General features: G+C 43.1%; 1 protein-coding gene across 1 annotated transcript; it reads left to right on the forward strand.

Moving 5' to 3' along the window:
• Positions 1 to 933: 933 nt before the first annotated feature.
• LOC116943571 (mast/stem cell growth factor receptor kita-like) lies at positions 934 to 21,450 on the forward strand. The gene is made up of 17 exons (XM_032956512.2): positions 934 to 1,060; positions 1,765 to 2,055; positions 4,266 to 4,399; positions 4,678 to 4,855; positions 5,206 to 5,395; positions 6,391 to 6,506; positions 6,631 to 6,749; positions 6,883 to 7,012; positions 7,718 to 7,822; positions 10,093 to 10,203; positions 11,263 to 11,407; positions 11,782 to 11,903; positions 12,278 to 12,399; positions 15,366 to 15,488; positions 16,835 to 16,946; positions 17,985 to 18,084; positions 18,738 to 21,450. The coding sequence occupies exons 1-17, from the start codon at positions 1,009 to 1,011 to the stop codon at positions 18,862 to 18,864; spliced, it is 2,277 nt and encodes a 758-aa protein (XP_032812403.2). The 5' UTR covers positions 934 to 1,008; the 3' UTR covers positions 18,865 to 21,450.
• The last annotated feature ends 542 nt before the right edge of the window (positions 21,451 to 21,992 follow it).

Here is a 21,992-nt window from a genome sequence, read left to right on the forward strand (position 1 = left end):
GTACCCAGGACCCGTTTTGACAAGTATTACATTGCATCTTTCCCGCGTAGAATTTGGTTTGAGCAGTGAATTGGAATTTTCATACATTTGTAATGACTTGACACACTTGTTTTGAGATGGTTTCTTTATTGATGAGACACGTTCACTCGAACAGGCGGATGCCCCTCTGCAACAGCCCACGCATCCCACTTATATACGGACCGAGGCCACGCCCCCCTTCCCGAACCTTCTCGCTGGCTCTGGACTGCTAGTTCCAGCATGCAGACTCTACCGTCCCCTTCCGTCAGCTGACCATGCTCCTATTCTCGATCATTCCCGCAGCCACCAGTCCCTTTGTACTACAGGCTGACTCCCCTGTCATTACCTCCCGTGACCACAAGTCCCTTCGCACTGTAGGTTGACTCCCATGTCTTCCCCTCCCGTGGCAACTAGTCCGCTCACACTGCAGGCTGACTCCCCTGTCATTACCTCCCGTTGCCACTAGTCCACTCACACTGCAGGCTGACTCCCCTGTCATTACCTCCCGTTGCCACTAGTCCATTGGCACTGCAAGCTGACTCCCCTGTCATTACCTCCCGTTGCCACTAGTCTACTCACACTGCAAGCTGACTCCCCTGTCATTACCTCCCGTAGCTACCAGTCCACTCACACCGCAGGTAGACTCGACTGTCATTACACATTTAAATTTGCTCAAATTTAGATTCTAAATAATGCATGGGTTTTCAAACATGTGGTAGTAAACTAAACATCTATTTCGAGAATCATATATCTCTTTTGTTTACGTGAAAAAAAATCAAACGGCAACATTAATGATGCCTTGTACAGCGGGAAGCGAAAAAAACCTGACATCAAAAGTATGTAAGAGCCTATTAGGCAATGCGGCTCCGTATGGGAAGTGACGTGGCGATGCGAGATGGGCTATTTAGCCAGAGGGACAGACATTTACGACGTCCAGATTGACACATTGGCAAGACGAGCTGAGAAGCGACGGATTTACGTGAATGCAAAATGACAGCTGTGCCGGGATATTCCTTTGTGCTGCTGTTGTGCGCAGGCTTGTGTAAGAATGTGTATCCTACGTTATATTTCTGCTTCTTTAATATAATCCGTTGTAATGGGATACAAACTAAATATTTGCTTTTCATCTTGTCCTGCACTGTTAATTTTTATATTTATGTATGCTGCATTCGTTTTTTTTACATCTGTACACATTTTGATGCAGGGGGTTATTTAACATGGCACACTCGAATACGAATCCATTGTAAAGGTTCCACCATCAAGATGGCCAAGTTGAGTTTTTAAGAGAGGGGTCAGCGATGACCACGAGCTATAATAATTATAGTATCGTTAAATTTGTTCATGGTTCCAAATACTGAAATTGGCTACGTGTTGCTGTTGTTGCGACTGCGAAAGCGAGTGTGGTCCAATGAAGTTGAGTGCACGCCGTTCGGTTTCCAAGTGTCAACGTACACGTTTATGTTACTAACTTGAGTCCGCGAGATTTTACATATTTGACTAGAAACAAATAACATTTTGGTAGAGATCGCTTTACCTATTGCCCGTTTTGCTATACGTCGTAACAACAAATATTTTAAAGTTAACTGCAAGACATTGTTGGTGGCTTTGGCCAAGTGCAGCCTGATGAATATTCCCTCTGACATCTCCCGCCGCGTTTACCACTCGCCAATTCAAAGTCAGCCTCGATAGCATGGTGTACTTTCAATACAAAACAAAACCAAAAAACAAAAATTGCGTGTTTTACAGGTTCTGCAAAGTTTATGCATAGAGAAATTACGACGGTGTACGGCAACGAGAGAAAGTCAGTCACCATCCCGTGCATTTCCCCGGACAACGGCATGGAGCAAAGCCATCTGGTGCGGATCTTCTCCGACACGGAGCCAAACAGATCGCCGAACTTTCCTTACTCCATGAACGCCGATGAAGGCGCGAGGATAGAAAACCTCAGCATGGACATGGAAGGCAAGTACATGTGCATCGGATTCCTCGGCAAGAAGAAAGTCGAGTCGCAGATCTTTGAGCTGATTGTTGAGAAAGGTAAGGATTTTCCCTTCAGTTTTTTTGTATTCGCGTACTGAGTGAGCGGATGACACATTATTCTCTGTTCATGATACGCACGTTTTTTCTCTCTCTCTCTCTATGATTTTAAATAAGTGATGTTAAAAAAACACGCTTGTATTAAATGTACTAATAATGGCAGAACTCCACGACTCCAGGAAGTGGCCCCGAAGCTTGCCACGACGTAAGGGGGCCGTGGGCAATTACAGCCAACGTGAGTTGAGCGTGGACAATTAGACCCAAGGCGAAACATAACATATAAAAAATAATGTTTAAAAAATATATATATTTTTTATGATAGAATATAGTATTGTCATCAGTATGACATAAGTATAACCAAGTTTGCAGTCGATACCACATTGGGAAGTGGGTTAAAATTGAGTTACAAGATTTGAGGATAAAACAACGACAACAACAGAGTGAGTTAAAACAAAGCGTGTAATAATAATAGAAGTGGGTGTTGCGTCCTATAATTTGGTAGGTGTGTGTGTGTAGACATGTTTGACTTTATTGACACGATTGGGGTGCGTAATTACTTCACGGTTCATCTTAGAATCTGGCGAACACAGTCATAACAGGACGGATGTTTCTGCACTGAGCCCTGTCACAATGCGCGTGAATTTCAAGATTAAGTTATTTAAATTAGAAGCGTTTGCTTGCATCAACCATGACAGATATATCATTACCAAGCGGCCACATTGCTGATTCAAATGCAAACGTAGCCAGGGGAAGACCTCAGGCCACAGGGTGGTGAGAGACTGTCAGAGGCAGAAATTGGAGGGGCCCGTGTCTACCGCGCAGCAGCTGTGGGACCTGGCAGAAGATAGGACACATTTGGAGAGATGTGCTGACCATGGTGACTTCTTGATTTTTGCATCGTACGTTAAACTTCGGTCGCACCGTACATAGCCAACCGTGCTAATCGGAGGTCATTTACGATATATATTACCAGCTTATATATATAGCGCCGTGAGAACGATTGTTTAAGGGCGCTTTATACATTTACATTATTATCATGATATATTCTATTAGCCTATCAGAGGCTAAGTGTCTTTTTTTCAAGGGAGAGCCGAATTGTTGGAAGAAAATAATTGGCTTAATTTGTCTTTATTTTATTATAGCCACCGCAACAACGCATTCATAAACTGCATTTACGGTCTTATAATTTAATTAAAGAATGCCGATATAGCCATACCGTTTAAATTACACTTTGGACCAGAACCTCAAATTCAGTGGGCTGCCTCACCGTGTAAATAATAGTAATAATATCACACGCTGTTATACATCATATCCTAAGATTTTGGCAATGCCTCAACTGAGACACCACCAGACGGTGATGCAAATGGCAACATCAGCGCCGCGCAAGCTGGTGCAGTGGCGAACGTGACAGACGCTAAGTCAACCAGCTGCTCGTGAATTTTTTTTGTTTAAAGGACTGGCTCTCACCGGCTTACATGTAAACCGGCCAGGCGGCTCAGGCGGGAGAGTAAATCGCTCGAAGTCGAAAGGTCGTGAGGTTCAAATCCTGGTTCAGGCGTCGACTTTTCAAATGTTCAACGGGAAATTAAGTGCCGATGAAGAGTGAGCGAGTGAGCGCTTCTTGGAATTTTCCTTTGTAACAATGGAGCCTCGGAATCAGAATCATTCTTCAGTTATACTGGAGGGAATCCGATGAGCTATAAAAGCTATTTTTTCACAGATGTCCAGTAGGGGCGGGTCAGAATGTAACAACAAACATTTCAAAAACACAATAGGGGTGAAAAGTGTAGGAAAGGTAAGCAAATCAATACAAAATATATACAAATAAAACTTAGCTATTTTATTGTATCAGGTAAAGGCCACTGAGCTATTAGCTTCTTTTTCAGAAGCTACCTGGTCACAAATAATAACGTGTTCTTTGGTTCTTTCGGCAAAGTCACGTAGATAGACGATCCCTTGTGTTGTGATCGAAACGTCGTAGTTTTATTTTATCTACTTTTATTTTTTCTATCTACGTGACTTTACCGAAAGAACCAAAGAATATGAATTCCTGCAGTCACGAAAGTTGTACGTCAAAATTGAATAACAAAGTGGCTTATCGTGTGGAGATTTACAGTAGCCAAATTATCTAAATAATCTTAACCCATGTTTCTTCAAAGTGGAATACAACGTTACAGCGCATGTTGCCGTTGCTCTGGTTCTCTTTCCAGTCGACCACTTTCACAACGTGAAGCTCAATGCCTCCTGGGTGATGCTAAAACGAGGCGATATGTTTTCTGTCCTCTGCGAGGTCAATTCCGTCAGGCCAAGTCGGCCACTGAAGTGGACCGCCAGCTCTACAAATGTGAGGCATTACCCACTCATCAATTGCCTGCTTTTCAGCAAATCGTCATTATCTAGGCGAAGTCATCCCCATGGCCTGATCGCCCTTTGTGGGTTCTTGCAATGCCACGATCCGTCTCGCTGTAGCGCATGAGGCGATCTCCTCATCACTCCATCGCACATTGGTGTCATCCTCGAGGTTGTGTTTGTCACTATAAAGCCAGGCGTCTGTTACAAATGTCCTCATGGGAAAATAGTGCGTTGTTTGTTTTCAGACATGTATTTGAATGTTGTGTTTAGGTGTCGTACGGCATGAAACAATTTAACAGTGTAGATAATGGCTACTATCGGACGGAGTGCCTCTACATCACATCGGTGCACCCGGATGACGCCGGCAGCTATACTTGTTACAGCGTAATAAGAATGGAAGGAAGGAAATACAATTACAAAAATGCAACAGTCGAACTGGTCGTTGTAGGTAAGCTGTGAGAGTGTACATTATTATTGTTGTCAAGCTTTTGCACCGCTCCATCACCAGAGATTATATGAATTACGGATGAAAGACCATCTAAACGTAACACAATAACAATCATTCGCAGCATTGTGGAATATATAAATACAAAAATGTGGCTGAAGGGATGCGTAAAAGTACGTATATTCACAAAACAAATAAGCAGATGATACACCTTACCATGTCCGTCCCTCCACGTAAAAAATAAACCCATTGCTGCCGTAATACCCGTACACGCAACACCTACGCCACCAGCTTGAATGTACACGATATTGCGTTCTGCATGAGTGTTCATTGCGAGTGTTGGTCTGTTGCAGATGACGGCTTCATTAACGTAACAAAGCAAAGCTCCGATACCCACAAAATCTTGAAGGAGGGGGATTCTACAACCCTGGAAGTGGAAATGGTGGCCTATCCACCCATCACCCACTGGGCATGGTACCACGGCGAGGAGCTGGTCAATGAGACCGAGCATACTGAGAAGTCATCCGTCGACGACAGACACAGGTGCGTGCGTGCATGCGTGTGTATTTTCAACGAGAAGGAATTACGTAAAGGACTTGGCCATTGCTAATCCTAATTCGTTTGAGAGGTTTATCATTCCTGCTTGACCCAACACTCCATTCCACGTGCTTTCTAAGCTCGAATGAGCATGGGGTGGCACTAAATTTCCTGTTTGCAGCTCTGAGCCAGATATGAGCATTCCATATTTCTCTGGTGGGACTGAGTCTATCCAGAGGGTACCTGCCGTATCTGTGTTTGACTTACCGCATCATTTCCAGAAGCTTCATACAGAGCTGAGAGACGACACCATAGCAGGAGCTGAACTCACAACCGTTTGGCGGCAAGGACAGACATTCTCAACCGTTGTGCATCACCGCTGAATAACATTGTGGTCCTGTGTAATTATTACTGTGGCCATGTTTCACAATTATAAACATTGCATTGTTTACTCAGGAAAACTTTTTTTTCTAAAGAGGGCCCTACTCCGTTGTAATGTGTGTCCAATTCCGATGTTTATTATTTGGAATTAAGCCAGAGTACCTGGAGAAGACCCATCACACACATACGAGGGAGTGACACTCAGCAAGCACTGCCCTCTCCTCGCCTCATGCCTACAACATCTGCCAAACCCTGGGGGTCACCCATCCAAGCAAGGCGGGATGTGTGTAGGGTGATTTGGTCATATTTTAGCTGGTGCGAATTGCTGTCAAGTATCCAGGCCAAGCAACTGCACCGGGGCCCGTGGGCTGGAGGGACCCAGGCAGTGGGCCACAGAGAGGGAGTGGCTTTAGCCATTGTTAGGGGTAGGGTTTATTTCCTGCACAGTGGCCCATGCCAACATTGCTATGTTGCTCATTTGAGCAGTCGTGGTTGATTAGAGATAAACTTAGGGAGCTGCATTTTTTAGGCTTGCCCAAAGTTGCGCTATCAATCGTGGACATTAAACGCCATATTTAAGCACTTCTTGGACCATGTTCTCTTTTCACTAAACCCCACAGGTACAAGTTCGAGCTGAATCTGTTACGAGTCAAAGCCAATGAGAATGGGGAATACTCCTTCTTCGCTCAGAACGCCGACCGAAATATCTCAGTGCCCTTCTGGATCTCTGTTACAAGTATGCTAACTTCTACGATTTATTCTGAAGTTATTTACCGTTGATAATTTGAACTGCCCTACTACAATTTTCGATTTCTTCAAAGTGTTCATCTCTCTCTCTCTCGCTCTCCTTCTTCGTGCAGGCCAAATAATCCGCCCAAAAACGGTCCATGTGACCGACACATCGTCCATAACTGCTGTCATCGCGGTGACATGTGTGCTGCTTGTCGGATTCATTGTGCTTCTCTACAAATACAAAACTGTGAGTATTGGGGACTGCCACACAACGCAGCACAAGTTAGGATTTTTAACATCAGGCTTTCAAAGTGAACAGCAGGACGACCCTGAATTGCGGTACTTTGAATCCTGACAGCTGCCAACTGTTCCCCTTTCAGCGACCCAGGTACGAAATCCGCTGGAAGATGATTGAAGCAGTAAACAATGGAAACTCGTACATTTACATTGACCCAACGCAGCTACCGTACGACGACAAGTGGGAGTTTCCACGAAATAAGCTTGTCTTTGGTGAGCTTAAACAAATTGTATTGTAATTAAAGTACTTCTACGCCAATGTACAGGGTAGTCCAGGTGTCTTGCGACCACTCATTTAATTATCTAACACTTAAATGTTTTTAAAGAGAGGTTTTATTAAAAACAGAAATGACTTTGAAAATGAAAAAAATGTTAGGAGTCAATTTATTAATTGGAGTCACAAGACATCTGAACCATGCGACATTTTAATTTGTGGACTGCAGAATAAAACGGTTTGATAAATACCATAAAGTTCTGGCCCTGCTTACTCACACCACTACCGGCAGAAGGGCCTCCACTCGGCTGAACTCCAGAGGGTGGTGAGTTCCAGGCCGATGGACCGCTGACCACGAAGCTGCGATATATCCATCTCACTGCACTTGCCAGGAGCTAGTGCCCCAGGCTGCTCCCACTTCCATAGATATAATAATGCTGGTACTGAGTTGAAAAATAATTTTAGTTGTATATGCATCTACTGTCTGTTGAGTCGTAATTGTACTTCGCACCTCCGATTTCCTCGTGCCTCCGATGAGCACGATTGTCAACGTGCGGTGCGAAAGAAGTACAGCGTATACTTAAAATGCCCGGGAGTCGCAATGCTTTCGCGAGCCATGGTGTGGCCACGTCCGCCGTAGCATGTGGTCGCTGGTGGTTGGCACGTGCAATGCAGACGAGGCCTGAGCTCACCGTTTCTCGCAGGGAAACTACTGGGCTCCGGGGCCTTTGGCAAGGTCGTGAAGGCCGCAGCGCACGGCCTTCTCAATGAAGACACTTCCACCAACGTGGCTGTGAAGATGCTTAAACGTACGTAGACTGGCTGAGCCACCACCCTCCCCACGCGTCGCTTTGTCGAAAGGGAAACCTCGCTTCTTGAAGGAGCCACAGCAAGCGCACAATAACCGGTGGCACGTGCCGCGTGCATTTAACGTTCTGCAGAAACCATTTCTCGTAATTCGTGCAAGAAATAACGCGGTCCATCGCTCATTCGGTCACTTGAGTTCTCTACCTAAAGTTCCCTCCATCCTTGTGCCTCCCCATGCATTTCCCCATACGGCCTCACATTTCTTCGCATCACTGATCAATGCGTTCTTGTCTCTACGTCGTGGTAATTCCCCCTCCTACCTCCCCAAGCTTCGTTCAGCAAGTCTCGAACTGCAGTGCGGCCCAGATGTCTCTGTGATCCCCCAATTAATTGAACACTTTTTTCATTTGCATATCCATTCATGTTTTAATTAAACGTTACTTTAAAAATACTTAAGTTTTTAGAAAATTAAATGTGGGGGGGGGGGGGGGTCACAAGCCATTTGGACCACCATGTATATTAACAGTCCAAATCTTTTCCATCTGTGAATTGTTAGAGTTAGAGTTCAACTTCTTTCCTCCTGAACCCACTCTCACATCTGCGCTTTTCCCTTTTTTAATTCCATGCCAATGATGTTCTCCATTTGGTGCCGCATCCACACATCAAAGCTTTCCAGTCTTCTTATCGCATCTTCCTTCCTCAGCGTTCCCATCACCGCCAAATATAGAAAACCACGCTCCATGCTGGAGTCTTTACAAGTCTCTTCTGAGATGCCATGTTCATCCATCTTATTAGCAGTTCTTCTGTTCTTGCTGAATGCTGCTGCCGCTTTGGAAATTGGAGCTCTGGGCTTCTTGTAGCCTCTGCCATCTTCTCTCAAAACGCTTCCGAAGATCCAGCACTTGCACTGTCTCTCTCGCCTGTTCTCGCTGTTGTTTACCTATAATTACAACCTACTTCCACTTATCAAGTGGATTCTGGAGAGAGAGAGAGAAAAAAACGGCCAATATATCCATCCCCTTCAATTATGTTTCAACACCAATTCGCAGCAGTGAACATTCATTGGCTGTCGCTCAGGGAGAATAGTCGAGTTGTTTTGGCTTCTACGGCCTGATGTGGTTCAGGAGCCCAATGTCTGTGGCACACACTTGGCCACACACAGGGCATGTGAGGTCTGGGGTTGCTGCAGTTGGTTGTTGAGGGCAAGGACTTCGGTGTTCAGCTGCACATTCACATTCGGCTGTCCTGAGGTCTTTGCTCCCAATCGTCCATTGATTGAGACTAATTATACACGGGTCCTGGGTTTGACGTTAGACTGCACGCAGTGACGTTGTCACCTGAACGGCACTGGCAAGAAAGGGGATGGGAAAGAGGATCAAACTTTCTCTTATTACTGGCTCCAGAACCCGTGTGTTGAGCTTGGTGTTGCGAGGCAAAGACGGGGGTGTGGGATCAGATAGGATGGAGGAAATATGAGCCAGGGACCTCCTACCCCTGGGCAAGAAACTAAAAAGGAAGGAATAATTAAATATACATTAACTTCGCTTTTTTGGACAGATGGTAGTTTTTTTACTCACCTCAATCAAGAACAAGCCAGATATTTTGCAGTGCTGTTAAATCAGCTGTGGCTTTTGGGTGATCATACATTCGACTTCTATAGGACCTTTTTATCAGTATAAAAATAGTGAGGGGGAAAACAAGAATAGGGTTTACCCTATTTGGCAATAAAACAGGAGGTGTTAAGATGTTCAAACACCAAATGCCTATTGTAAGGCATCAAGTCTGCATTAACCACCAAACGTTTTATTCATAATATAATCAAATACTGAACACAAGTCTTGACCGGTCCATTCTTAAACATTTCTTGAAGAACCGTGTTGAATGGGTGCAACAAATTGACTCCACAGTATATGTACCGTAGTCCTGCGTGTGAGTCCAAATCCTGGTTGGTGGTTGACTCAGCCCATCGTCCCTCAATGGTCTTAGCACTCTGTGGAGAAATCTACAGTGGTTGTCCTAGAGACAGATTCACCCCCCCCACCACCACGGCGCCAAAGGAATGTGGAATTTCCACTCCTGACTCAGGGCTGGTCTGTAAATTGAAGATGAGCTCATTTGGGAAAAAAATCACTTTGACATAAAAAATATATATAGACATGAAGTAGGGTCACACAACCCACATGATGAACAGGGCATGGGAATACCTTCATACAACAAGTGCCGTAAATGTATCAAATTAATTATCTGTGTGTGGTTGGTTTGATTTCACCAGCCGGTGCTCACTCCAGTGAGAAAGAGGCCCTAATGTCGGAGCTGAAGATAATGAGCCACTTGGGTCATCATCTGAACATCGTTAATCTGCTGGGGGCTTGCACCGTTGAAGGTCAGCTCAGACGCCGCCGTTTAACACATTACTGCGGAGGGGGCTGGTAGGAACGTTGAGTGCTCGGTCAGTGGCCAGGGTCAATGGCGGCACGTGGTGTATTCCGCAAAAATGTCCAACTGTGAGGGGGGGCACCACGGGGTGAACAACCCCTCCCGAACCAGCCCCACCCCACCCAGCACAACCCCTCCCACCCCCCACCCAGCCCCACCCTCCCCACCCTCCTCACCCTCCCCTCCCCACCCAGCCCCTCCCTACCCTCCCCTCTCCACCCAGCCCCACCCCTCCCACGTGGACAGACATCCACAGACATACACAATTAATCCCCTGCCTACTGTGAATTAATCCCGGTTGGGCTTCCAGTCCACTACGTTTCCTACCAGTAATACCACGCCTGTAACGATATCCGATCAGGCAACTGATTACAATCTGCTGACGTGGTTGAGGTGGTGCTTCGTCTTCTTCTTAACGTACGGCTGATGTAGATGCAGAGCAATAACAACAGCAACAACAACAGTTTCACATCCAGGTGGTCAAGCCTGATAACTGTGTCAGGAGCAGCAGAGTGTATCCCTGTGATGTCTCCTTCGTGTTTTTGGATCGGGCATTGTGTCGTTATATTTGGTATGGTCTGCGCTGGATTATCAGTCGCACGCTGGAGATTTTTAAATACTGTATTCCATTTGTGCTCCAGGTATCCGCGGTGCAGTAGTTAACATGCTGCACTGTGAACGCGGCGAACCGAGTTCGATTCTTACCCAAGGCGAACATCAGTCAGTGCCCTGGGCAAACTTGGCAGCCCACATTTTGCGTGCTTTTTCGAGAGAACCTATCTCTGGCTTCATTGAGACACTTAACACTACAATATTGGTGTTATCTTCATTGTGTATTGTATCACCTCTCCACAGACGACTCTGTAACTCCCCTCAACAAAACCTGACTTTGTGGATGATGTCCTTTCTTGGGTCATCACATTATTTGTTGGATACCTCTCAAATATGAGCAGTTTGCATATATTCATTTGTTCTTTGATGCCCAATCTTGATGATGTTGTTGTAGGTCCGACTTTGGTCATCACTGAGTACTGCTGCTTTGGAGACCTCCTCAACTTTTTGCAGAAGAAGAAAAGTGACTTCAGCCTCGAGATTGTGAAGAATAAATTGTCTAACTACTCCAATATGCAGTCGATAAAGAACTTCCTAAAGTAAGGCACAGCAAAGCAATGGATCATCTACCACACACAAATGCGAAGAAATTTTAAGATAATTTGACTTTCGTGATTAAACCTGTGACTGGGATAGCGCAGTAATAGTGGTATCAGAACCGGTCCTACCATTTCCCCCCCTTCAGCAACCTATGCTGACGAGCATGGTGAAGTATAGTCAAAAACCCTCCATGACACGTGGCATGTGAAGGCCTTCACTCATTGATGGATTAAGAATTATTAGAATGTTTATTTTATTTTATGTCTGTTATTCGGTTAAACATACGCAGAGGTGCACGGCAATTCTGGGAGGTGCAGTTCTTCAACGCTAACGTAGGATGACTGATTTAATGTTACACGTGTTTGTTTCCAAGTCTGAGAGAGACCAAGGCAGAGAGCAATGACTACTGTCAGATGAATGCAAGTATGGCCCAAGTGGACTTCCCAGAACGTGCTGGTGCAAAGATGGACTATGTGGAATGCAAGAGCCTGGATGGTATGTACCGTGTATCATAACAGCAATAAGCATAGACTTACAAACAAATACCAGCCTAGACTTAAAAATCTGAGATTGCCTGGTGATTACATTTTAAAAAGAAATAATAATCAGTAGTGTGGCTTTTCTAAAAGCAGCACCTTCGATAAATTTATATCCAGCATTAAAAGCTGGCACATTTTTGGGATCAATAGATATTTGGGAGAATACAGCTGTCAACTTAAAATTTGATTCACATATTTCACGTGCTTTGAAAAACATAGCTTTTGGGTGAATTCTGTTTGGACATCTGTGTAACGGTGATTGCTTCCCTGTTTTTGACCTTATTGATTTTCCAACGCATAATGTTTCTCTGTGGTGTTGCGTTATTACAGATGGCAAAAATGCACTGCTGGCAGAGATGGAGGAAGCTGACAACCTCCCTTTGGACCTTCAAGATCTTCTCAGTTTTGCTCTCCATGTTGCCAAGGGAATGGCCTTCCTTTCCTCAAAGAATGTGAGCTAATATTTTGGGCAGAAATATATATATTTTTTCTCTCACAATAAATAGCTCCACTTCGTACATAAATGGAAAATCATTTGTAGTGACGGCTCTTTGGATCTATAGATTTACGCAGTTTTGTTCTATATTCACATTTATTCTCCAGTCCGTCAACACAAAATTGGAAGCAGAGAAAAAATATCAACACCGGTCAATGCTCTTCAATAATTCTTCAAACTCGTAATTTAAACCACCCACCCACATTAATGTTTTAACCCCGACTAATAATATTGTATGAATATATGTGTCTGTATGTATGTTGATTACTTTGCACCGTACATAGTCAACGACGCTAATCTTTGGGGCAGACAGAGGAAGAAGGTCTGAGAGGATAAGCTCTGAAGAAAGTCCTTTGCCCGGAAAGCCAGTCTATCCTCTATTTTCCCTTATAAGGCAGCATTAATAACGAATGTGGTGAGGTTATGTTTTTTCAGCTTTGCCTGCGCAGCAATGTCCGTTCAGTCCCTAATTTCCTTCTTCGTCTCATCACTTCTTTTATTCCTGTTCAGATGAGACATTTTGCAACCGACAATATTTATGTGCAAACGTATTGTGTCGAAGCAAACCGTCGCGATTCATTTGAGCTCACGGAAGTGGGTTTTTCCTTAAAAGTAACAACGTAAAAATGAAAACGTTTGTTTAACTTTGGCAATGTCGTCACACATTGCAACGTTATTCACTGGCACAGCGCTGACAATAAAGGGGAGGTCGTTGATTTGAAGATGCAAGGAAAAGCAGGTGAAGACGGTCTACTGTCGTGCCAACTAATGGGAGGCAGAGAGAGAACGCGGCGTTTGCACGTGGGATTTTGTGGCTGTGCTCCTTAGCTCTCCGATGTTTTTTTGGGTCATGCCGCACGTTGTTTGGCACGATGTCCGACGTTTCGCTCCACTTGCTAGGCGCTTCTATAGGAACTGGAGAGCTTTCTTCTTCAGTTTCTTCTTCAGTTCCTGAAGGAGCTCCCAGCACGCAGAGCGAAACGTTGAACATCATACCGAACAATACGTGGCAGTACAACTCCACGAAAATGCATCGGAGAGCTATTGCATCGCTCGCTGAAGCTAACGGAACGGAAGGCAATGGGCGACACTGATAGAGAGGGAGTAGAGGATTTTTTTTTAAATTACGACCAAGGTTTTTGCGGCCAGGTAAATGGGAACGTAGTCTACGGAATCTCTGTGGTGTTGTTTCGCACAGGTTTGCAGATGAATGTTTCGCCGAATTACAGCACATTGAGAAAACTATCATGTGCACGGAACACACACTTCCTTTTCCGAGAAGTCATTTTGTGATTGCGAAAGAACCAAGCATGTTGCAATTTCCCGTAGAAGGTAATGGTGGAGCGATTGTGGTCTGTCAGTGTTTGCAACTGTTCCAGACAACATATTCCCCATTGCCCAGCTGTAAAGACACTTTAAGAACGGGTTTATCCGATGAAGCCAGCCCTGGCAGAAGTTCTCATTTCCATTTACTGTCATCTAGAAATGTATCGATTCAACCTCCCCAGTCATTCACGTGCAAGATTACATTTTAAAATCAAATCTTTTTTTGTTTTTACCGTCGTATTTGCATTGTTTCTCGTATATTTTTCTCCGTATTATTTTTCAGCCTGTAACTTCCCACTGCTGGTCAAGGCTTCCCCCATCTCCTTCCCTTCCTTCCAAATGTATAACATAACGGGAGCGGTGGCACGGGTGGTTAGTTAGTGAGATGCGCTACGAACCTGACAAACTGAGGTAGATTCCCGGCCATGGCTAACATCAGTGTCGAGTGATATATGAACCGGTCCTGGGAATGCCCTTCACCAACCCGCACTGACCAGAGTGGTGAACTATGGTCAAATAACCCCCGTGACCCACACGAAGCGTTAATTAACAAACGGCTGTAAATTAACATATGACAATTTTATAATCTCTGAGTTTTGTCAACCATTTTAAAGCTGAATATGCCAATAAAATATATAGCCTCTGGCTCTGAAACTGTACAGTACCAATCCAAGCAGCTTTCACATATCGTGTTGTCTTGGACACCAAAATAATTTGACCTTATTGGACTGCATCGTAATTAACATGAGACTGAATATACATAACTGTGTGAGCTACTCTCAGTTCCGTGGCATTCTGCCTAATCTTTTGTTTCAGACGTTTCCTGGCCCCTCTGATGAGGCAAACTAAATGAACTAAATCCACGCATGAGGCATTTTCACACCACGGCAAATAATTATATCCACAGAGAGTGGGGGAAGGAACCGGCGTGAAGCTGTCACATTCTGAACGTGAACGCGCATGAGTTGTGATATTCGAGCACAGAACAATTTAAGAACTTGGGTGGATCAGAGTAACGTCAGGTTCGATCGTTGCCATCTTTCTCCGAGACAGCACAGACAACAACAAGGGGCCTGTCTTCAGCCAATCAGCGACTAAGTGACGCTCGCGTCATCTCCCATGCATGGGTTCTCACATTTCGTCTTGTTTCAGTATCGCGTGTTAGTAATACAGTCAACACATTGAGCCCGGTGTGATTTTTTCCACTTGCAGTAAAAGAGCGTGCCCAGTGAGAAACCTTCATGCCAGGATTGGAGTGACTATGGCAGCCAAGCGTTTTATTTATAGAGTAGGAAGAAAAAAAAGTCCCTGAATAATATACAAAAAATCCTCGAAGTAATTTTAGTAAAATATGCAGACCCCTGCTGCATCACCCACGCAAATGCATGCTGCACAACTCAAATGGAATTGTCGAGAGACATTTCAAAGTTATGTTATATCTTTTACGATCATTCTAAATTACCTTTATTTATCCAAGAATGCCTCGTGGAGCCTCTCGAAAGGGTCCTGCAATGATGGAATTGTGTCAATTATTCCGATGTGTTATGCAGAGTTGACGCATGGGACTGAAATGTCACGCACTCCTGTCTGTTCCAGTGCATCCATCGTGACCTGGCTGCTCGGAACGTCCTGATTACGAGCGGCCGCGTCGCCAAGATCTGCGACTTTGGCCTGGCTCGAGACATCGACAACGACTCCAACTACGTCATCCGTGGGAACGTGAGTCCATGGCTTGAGTCACGGCCTGTCTTTGGTCACAGCCCGTGTCGCACGGCCCACACGATTGTTTGATACTGCACAACCACAAGTGACTTATGAACTGTTAACTGAAGGATATTAATCTGGAAAGATTTTTGTACGAACATAATTTCTGGCAGGAGCTGACTGTGTATAGTCCAGCCTCCAACTATTAATCCTTCTCTCTGCTATGATGAAGAGCCATTGCCCAAAACGTCTATTTTTATATATAGTCCTCTTAATGGCAGTGCTATTGACCAATATGTTGAGTTTGTTTAAATACATTAAAGTCACACCCCTTATCCCTGTACACTTTAAAATAGGTGAGGGTTTTTTTAAAATCAAACTTTAAGGGGATTTTTTTTCATATATATAGAACGTTGTAAGAACCATCACACATTGTTATTATTGGTTCTTTCGGTAAAGTCACGTAGAAGGGAAATAATAAAATAATAAAAATAAAACATAATAAAATTCTCATGACGTTTCGGCCACAACGCAAGCAGCCGTCCTCAGGTGAAGAATCAGACCTGTCGGAAAGACAACGTCCTAATCGAAATTCATCACACATTGCTTCAGATTTTAAAAATATAATTTTACATAGTCAGCACGACATGTATGGAACATGGCACATGGCAATAATGTCACTTCAAATAGACCTATTTCTCCAAACACGAGACAGCGATCGATCGTGCTGTGTAAATAACGGTCTACCACCCGTCAATCATCCGGTGCACTCATAAATGTGAGCCCCTGGAAATAGGAGAGGCTCATTTATATGAAAAACACATTTCATGAGCATATTTTGACCTGCTGTCAGTGAGCGGGCTGAGACCATACAATGGCCACTGCCATTACATTTGAGAACACATTTAATCACGGGTGGCTGCCCAGAATTGAACACAGGATCTCAGCTCGGTACTCTCTCTTTGGTATTAGCCCCCCTGGGTGAGCCAGCTACCACATGTTTAAACGGCAACGCATATCAGACCTTTACCGGTGTCTAAAGGTTCTGAGAATCCTCGTCTCACTATTGTATTGCTTTAAATGAGAAGTAATAGAGTTGTGTTGAGGAGGAGGTAGGTTTACTTGGAACAATCACAGACGGTGAAGGATCTGGTTTGGTAATGTTGTCAGAGACAAATCTGGCTAAATGGAGATCTCGAAGATTGTTGCGGCAATGGACAAGGAGTAGATATAGCCAGGTGCTGCTTGATGAATTGAAAAAACGGGCACTTAAAACCAACAACCTGCCCCTTAGGCAGAGAACTCAAGGAGGAGGTTCTGACTGTCTCTGTGTCTGTGTGTGCTGTGTTCACACGTGGCAGGCTCGTCTTCCCGTCAAGTGGATGTCCCCGGAGAGCATCTTCCACTGCCTGTACACAGGCCAGAGCGACGTTTGGTCCTATGGCATCCTCCTGTGGGAAATCTTCTCTCTCGGTGACAGACAACAATCATTCCCACCTTCACAAGGAAATGATCATCTTAGGGAAAAAATGCCTTGCTGTGTGATGTGCATCAGCCTGACGAGACGGGGGTGCTATGTATGTATGTTGAACTTCTTTTGCAATATTATGTACTGGGGCCCCAAAGTTACCTCAACGCGGCTGGTAGAGCAGCTTGTAGGCTAATGGAAATTCTAAATCTGGAAAATTAAAATTAAAACTTAAAAAAAAAATGTGGCAATAATAGGGAGAGATGTATTTTCGCTTAAAGATGGAATTCATTAGCAAATTGTCAGACATTTTGAAGGACAGTTTCTAACATGCAAAAAGAACACTTAGAGCACTAAATTCTTGCCTGTAACATTTTGGCTGAGAACACATTTTTAAATAAAGCAATTTATCCATTTATAATAGTATGCAATTTGAAGTACATTACCATTTAGTCCATACAATACTACAAAGTATATAGTATTGGTTCTTTCGGTAAAGTCCAATAATATGAATCCCTGCAGTCACGAAAGCTTTAAATCAAAATTTTACAAAGTATATGTTTCGACCAGTGGTTTGTGTGTTGTGCTATGAACCCAGTCACCCGAGTTTGATTCCCAGCCATGACTAACATTAGTGGCAAGTGATCTCTTAACAGGGCCTAGCTCCATAGGTGTGTAAGTTATTACAAGAGAAGTCTTGTTATCTGCGGCCCTATTACCAGTGACTCCTATTATCTGTGGTAGCTGTAAAAATCTGATCAGCGGCCTTATTCATCCCGTTATCTGCGATTAATATTTTCCGATTCTGTATTACAGAATAGCTTCCTATTATTTTCAAGGTTTTCATGGATAAGAGGTGCGTGGAATAATTAATCCGATAACGCGCGAGTTACGAGCGTTTATTTCAAAACTCAGGAGCCGATATCAAAATATTCTACCTCAGTATCACCACAGATAAGAGGAGATCTACTCTGTTCATTATGTATAATTCTTAATGTTATATGTGTACCACTTGTCCAATGCCATGTGTTGGATTCTGATAGGTGAGACACCCTACAGTGGCATCAGAGTGGACTCCAGCTTCTACCAGATGATCCAAGAGGGATACAGATTGCCGCCACCAAGATTCAATACAACTGACATGTATGTCATTCATCAAGCGAACATGTACTTTGCTATTGTACTTTGACTGTGGTGGGGATACGCATCATCATTACTGTTACCAGACATTCTATTGCACTGCTAGATATAGATTTTTGTTTTATTTTCTGGCAGATACAAAATAGCACACGAGAAACACTTTAAAAAAATGATTACAGAAATAAATGTTAAATCCCATTCGCATGTATGCACGTATGCTGCAGTGGTGTAAATACTTAGCAATCCAGAGGTCGCCGGCATGGCACTTGAAGCAATGAGGAAGCTTCCTCAATCCTCCCGCCTCTGTCCACCCAGCAGTATAAATGGGGAGGCCACAGCTATTCGATCAGTAGGTCACATGTGGTGGGGTGAAGTGGGGCAAATTGCGGGTACCTGTACTCCCATCTGACCAGCACGAAAGAGTAACGGTTGCATGAGCAAGTAATTGCACGGCTACATCTCTACTTTTGCCCAAGTATAAACAAATGTATGTATGTACGTCGCCAAACGCACAAAACAGGGGTGCGATTAGCACGCATTAGATATTATTGTCAATCAGCTGGCAGAATTGTGAATGTATTTTGTTTACAAAAAGTGCAAAAATTATCGTGAAATAAAAAATAACTAAATATACTCTATACGTTATTTATCTACAGGTACGAACTGATGCTGGCTTGCTGGAATGCGGAACCGGTGGAGAGACCCACGTTTGATCAGCTGGTCGATTTAATTGAACGACAGTGGTCGTACAGGCACTCGTGCAAGGAAGAAACTCTTCAATAGCATCGTTCTCCGAGGGGCCAGTGGTAGAGCGAGCAGATCGAGATCTGAAGGTGGAGAATAAAAAAACATGGTCGGGGGTTGATGTGGCCCATCACACCTCAGGGGTTGTTAAAATCGGTGCCACTCTATGATCACGTGGCCCAGGGCTGTAAACGGGAGACGAACACCACTTCAATATTCATTTGAGTTAAAATCACTTCAACGTTGGAGTATTGCATCAGCATTACGTGTATTTAAACTTTACTGCACTTGAGCCGTAGTCCGCTGAATTCTAATTAATCTTCACATTCTCCACGGAGCCAGAGTCCAGTTCATTTAGAAAACACACTCATGCATTTTAATTTACTCGGTGAAGATTCATATCGGCAATAAATGGCTACATTCTGACGTCCAAATCCGCAAAAATAACATGTATTTATATTCTCAAGAGAATAGTGAATGTAGCAATTTCATTCATGCACTTCATATTTTCCTCATACGTGAGCTGCCAGATAATGTAATTAGCGTTATGTGCTGCTCTTACCGATGTGGGGGGGGGGGGGGGGCGGACACCAGTTTCAAAGGGGCCTGGGAAATATCGACCACAACAAATGTTGTCGATGAAAAATTATCGTCAGTAAGCCGACTTTGCATTGACCCATCGTGCCATCTGTACCGTTCTTTACAAGCAGCATCGCTCAAGCAGCGTTTACAACCCCGGTTCCTTTCGCACGTTAAGTGAAGCCAAATCGTGTCATTTACCAGACTTATGCACAACACGTCGATTTGTGTTCCCGACTTAACACCTCAACTCCGCTGCCTGGCTCCTCTCCACCCATCCACCCTTTCAATATCGTTCTGCTCTCTCTGCCTTTGGCCCTCTCTCTCTCTCTGAATGCCTACCCTCTATCTTTCTTGCTGTGCTCATTGACTCTCCGATCCTTTATTATCTCCGCACTGATATATCTAACAATACTGGAGTAGTCTAATTCCGCCACACTGCAACTGAATAGGGCATTACCCCTGGCAAATGAAACACATGGAACCGCCAGCGGGATTGGTCGTTTTCCACAGATATGAATTGCGAAAAAATTTAAGTTGCACTGCTTTAACCCAGGAACTCACTGCCTTTAACTGTGGTAATACATTTAATATACAAATAATAATAAAAAACTCATAATCCATCAGCCTTAATGCACGATATTGAGCATCGCAAAGAGACATCCCTCATGGATGGGAGACAGCCTCTGCTGTAGAATGTGCAAAGTATGAATTGCTTCCATATCCCATGTCCACTGTCTGTTTTTGGCTTAATTGCATCAGAACAGAGTGCTCTGTCAAGTTAAGTGGCTGTCTAGGCCAACAGGTGAATCAACACAGTATGGCACGTGACTCTTGTTTCAACTATGTACGGTTTTTTTTCATAACGTTTATGGTATAAATTGTTTCTTCAAACTTTCGTGACTGCAGGAATTCATATTTTTATTATTTTTCTATATACGTGACTTTACCGAAAGAACCAAAGAATGTGTATGGTATACTTTTGTTTTCATAGTAACAATATTAATGCACTTAATATATTTCGAAGATGACATTTGCACTGTGGTGATTTCATACATTAGTTACTAATTTTATTAACATACAATATAATCACTGATAGTTACTGTAATTTACGTGAAATTAAGATAACATAGATTCGTCAAATGGTATTTAAGCTAGTGGAAATACAAATTTGTACTGACATTTTATAGCTTGTCACAAAAGCATTACAGTATTCGCTAATGATGCATTACTGGTACAGTTTATGAGTAATGAATATCGATTTATATGATCACAACAAGCTTTACATGGTAATTTGTAAAGCATACTTTTGTAATGGAACATGATATATCTGAAACTAATGATGACAAACATCATTGGAGTAATACATCTCATGCTGTCGTAACGTGGTTTTAATGCAACTTTTGTCTTTGTTGTACAATGTTGTGTTAGATCCATAATTTGCTTTTCGTCTTCGGCAAAGTATTTCACTGATATATATTTTTTTAAACGTCTATTTTCTAAGCTTGTAACTGTAAGCTTGAATAGTGTCTGAGGTTTGTCAGTTTTTAATTATCACACGTTTTATAATTTCGTGTTTTTTTTACATTCGTGGATTATCAACACACCACCAGGATATTAATCAGATCACTTTGATTTTTAACACCGGGCTGTTGAGGGAATATAAGTGCTGGTCTAAGGTTAGGACGATTTAAAGATGTATCTCAAATGCTATGAATGGAAGTGTTATTTCAAAATAGATTTGTAGCTTAACTGACACCGACAATTAATGGCGAGTCCAGTACTGTAAACCTGTTTGGAGTAGAAATAGGTGTTTTAATACACCGATAACTTGATTTTTTCAAACTTTTAAATGTTTTACTGGACATATTGAACTCTTGTTTTAAAAATGAACTTAAGTCTTTTTTTCACACACTATCTTCGTTTTTCACCAAAAAAAATATAAAATGTATTTTTCAGTATTTTTTTTCTTTTTGTATCGTTAAATATCCAGTATTCATATTTTTACCCAAAAGTTGTACAATATTAAATAAACAGCAAAACATATTGTCAGCTCCGTTTACTTTTTATCTAAATTTCCCTTTCAAAAATAACATGTTCAATTCATGACTTCTTTGGTACCGTTTAGTCTTATTTATATATCCGACCTATTTCACATACAGTAATGTCTTTTATACAATCTCAATGCGATACATTGCTGCTTTGGCAAGGGAGACCTGGATCCAATTTACAGGTGTAATTATTTATCCCCTCGCGACTCAATTAACTGTCGTGACTGCATTATACTTTGATGTTTAAAAATCCATTATTTTTTTAAGTGTGGTAAAGTGGCATTCTGTGGTTGGATCACGCGCGCCCATGACATTTACGAATAAAAAAAAACACTTGAGTTCGGTCATGGCTAACATCAGCGGCGAGTGATATCTAAACCAGTTCTGATTTCTCCCTTCACCAGTCCGCATGGACCAGCGTGAAGTATGGTCAAACAACCTCCACCACTGACAGTTTGTGGAGGCCTTCATCCAACAGTAGATTGACGAAGTTCATATTCTTTGGTTCTTTTGGTAAAGGCACGTAGATAGAAAAAT

The sequence above is a fragment of the Petromyzon marinus genome, chromosome 18 (assembly GCF_048934315.1).
Source record: "Petromyzon marinus isolate PM22_M1 ecotype Great Lakes invasive population chromosome 18, UKy_Petmar_22M1.pri1.0, whole genome shotgun sequence".
NCBI lineage: Eukaryota > Metazoa > Chordata > Hyperoartia > Petromyzontiformes > Petromyzontidae > Petromyzon > Petromyzon marinus.

What these genes read in the sequence shown, in the direction of transcription:
- LOC116943571 (XM_032956512.2), top strand. Translation starts at nt 1,009, where the DNA reads ATGACAGCTGTGCCGGGATATTCCTTTGTGCTGCTGTTGTGCGCAGGC. An exon ending in GGACCGCCAGCTCTACAAAT is followed by an intron (nt 4,400 to 4,677) that starts GTGAGGCATTAC and finishes TGTTGTGTTTAG; the next exon opens with GTGTCGTACGGCATGAAACA. An exon ending in GTGGGAAATCTTCTCTCTCG is followed by an intron (nt 16,947 to 17,984) that starts GTGACAGACAAC and finishes GGATTCTGATAG; the next exon opens with GTGAGACACCCTACAGTGGC.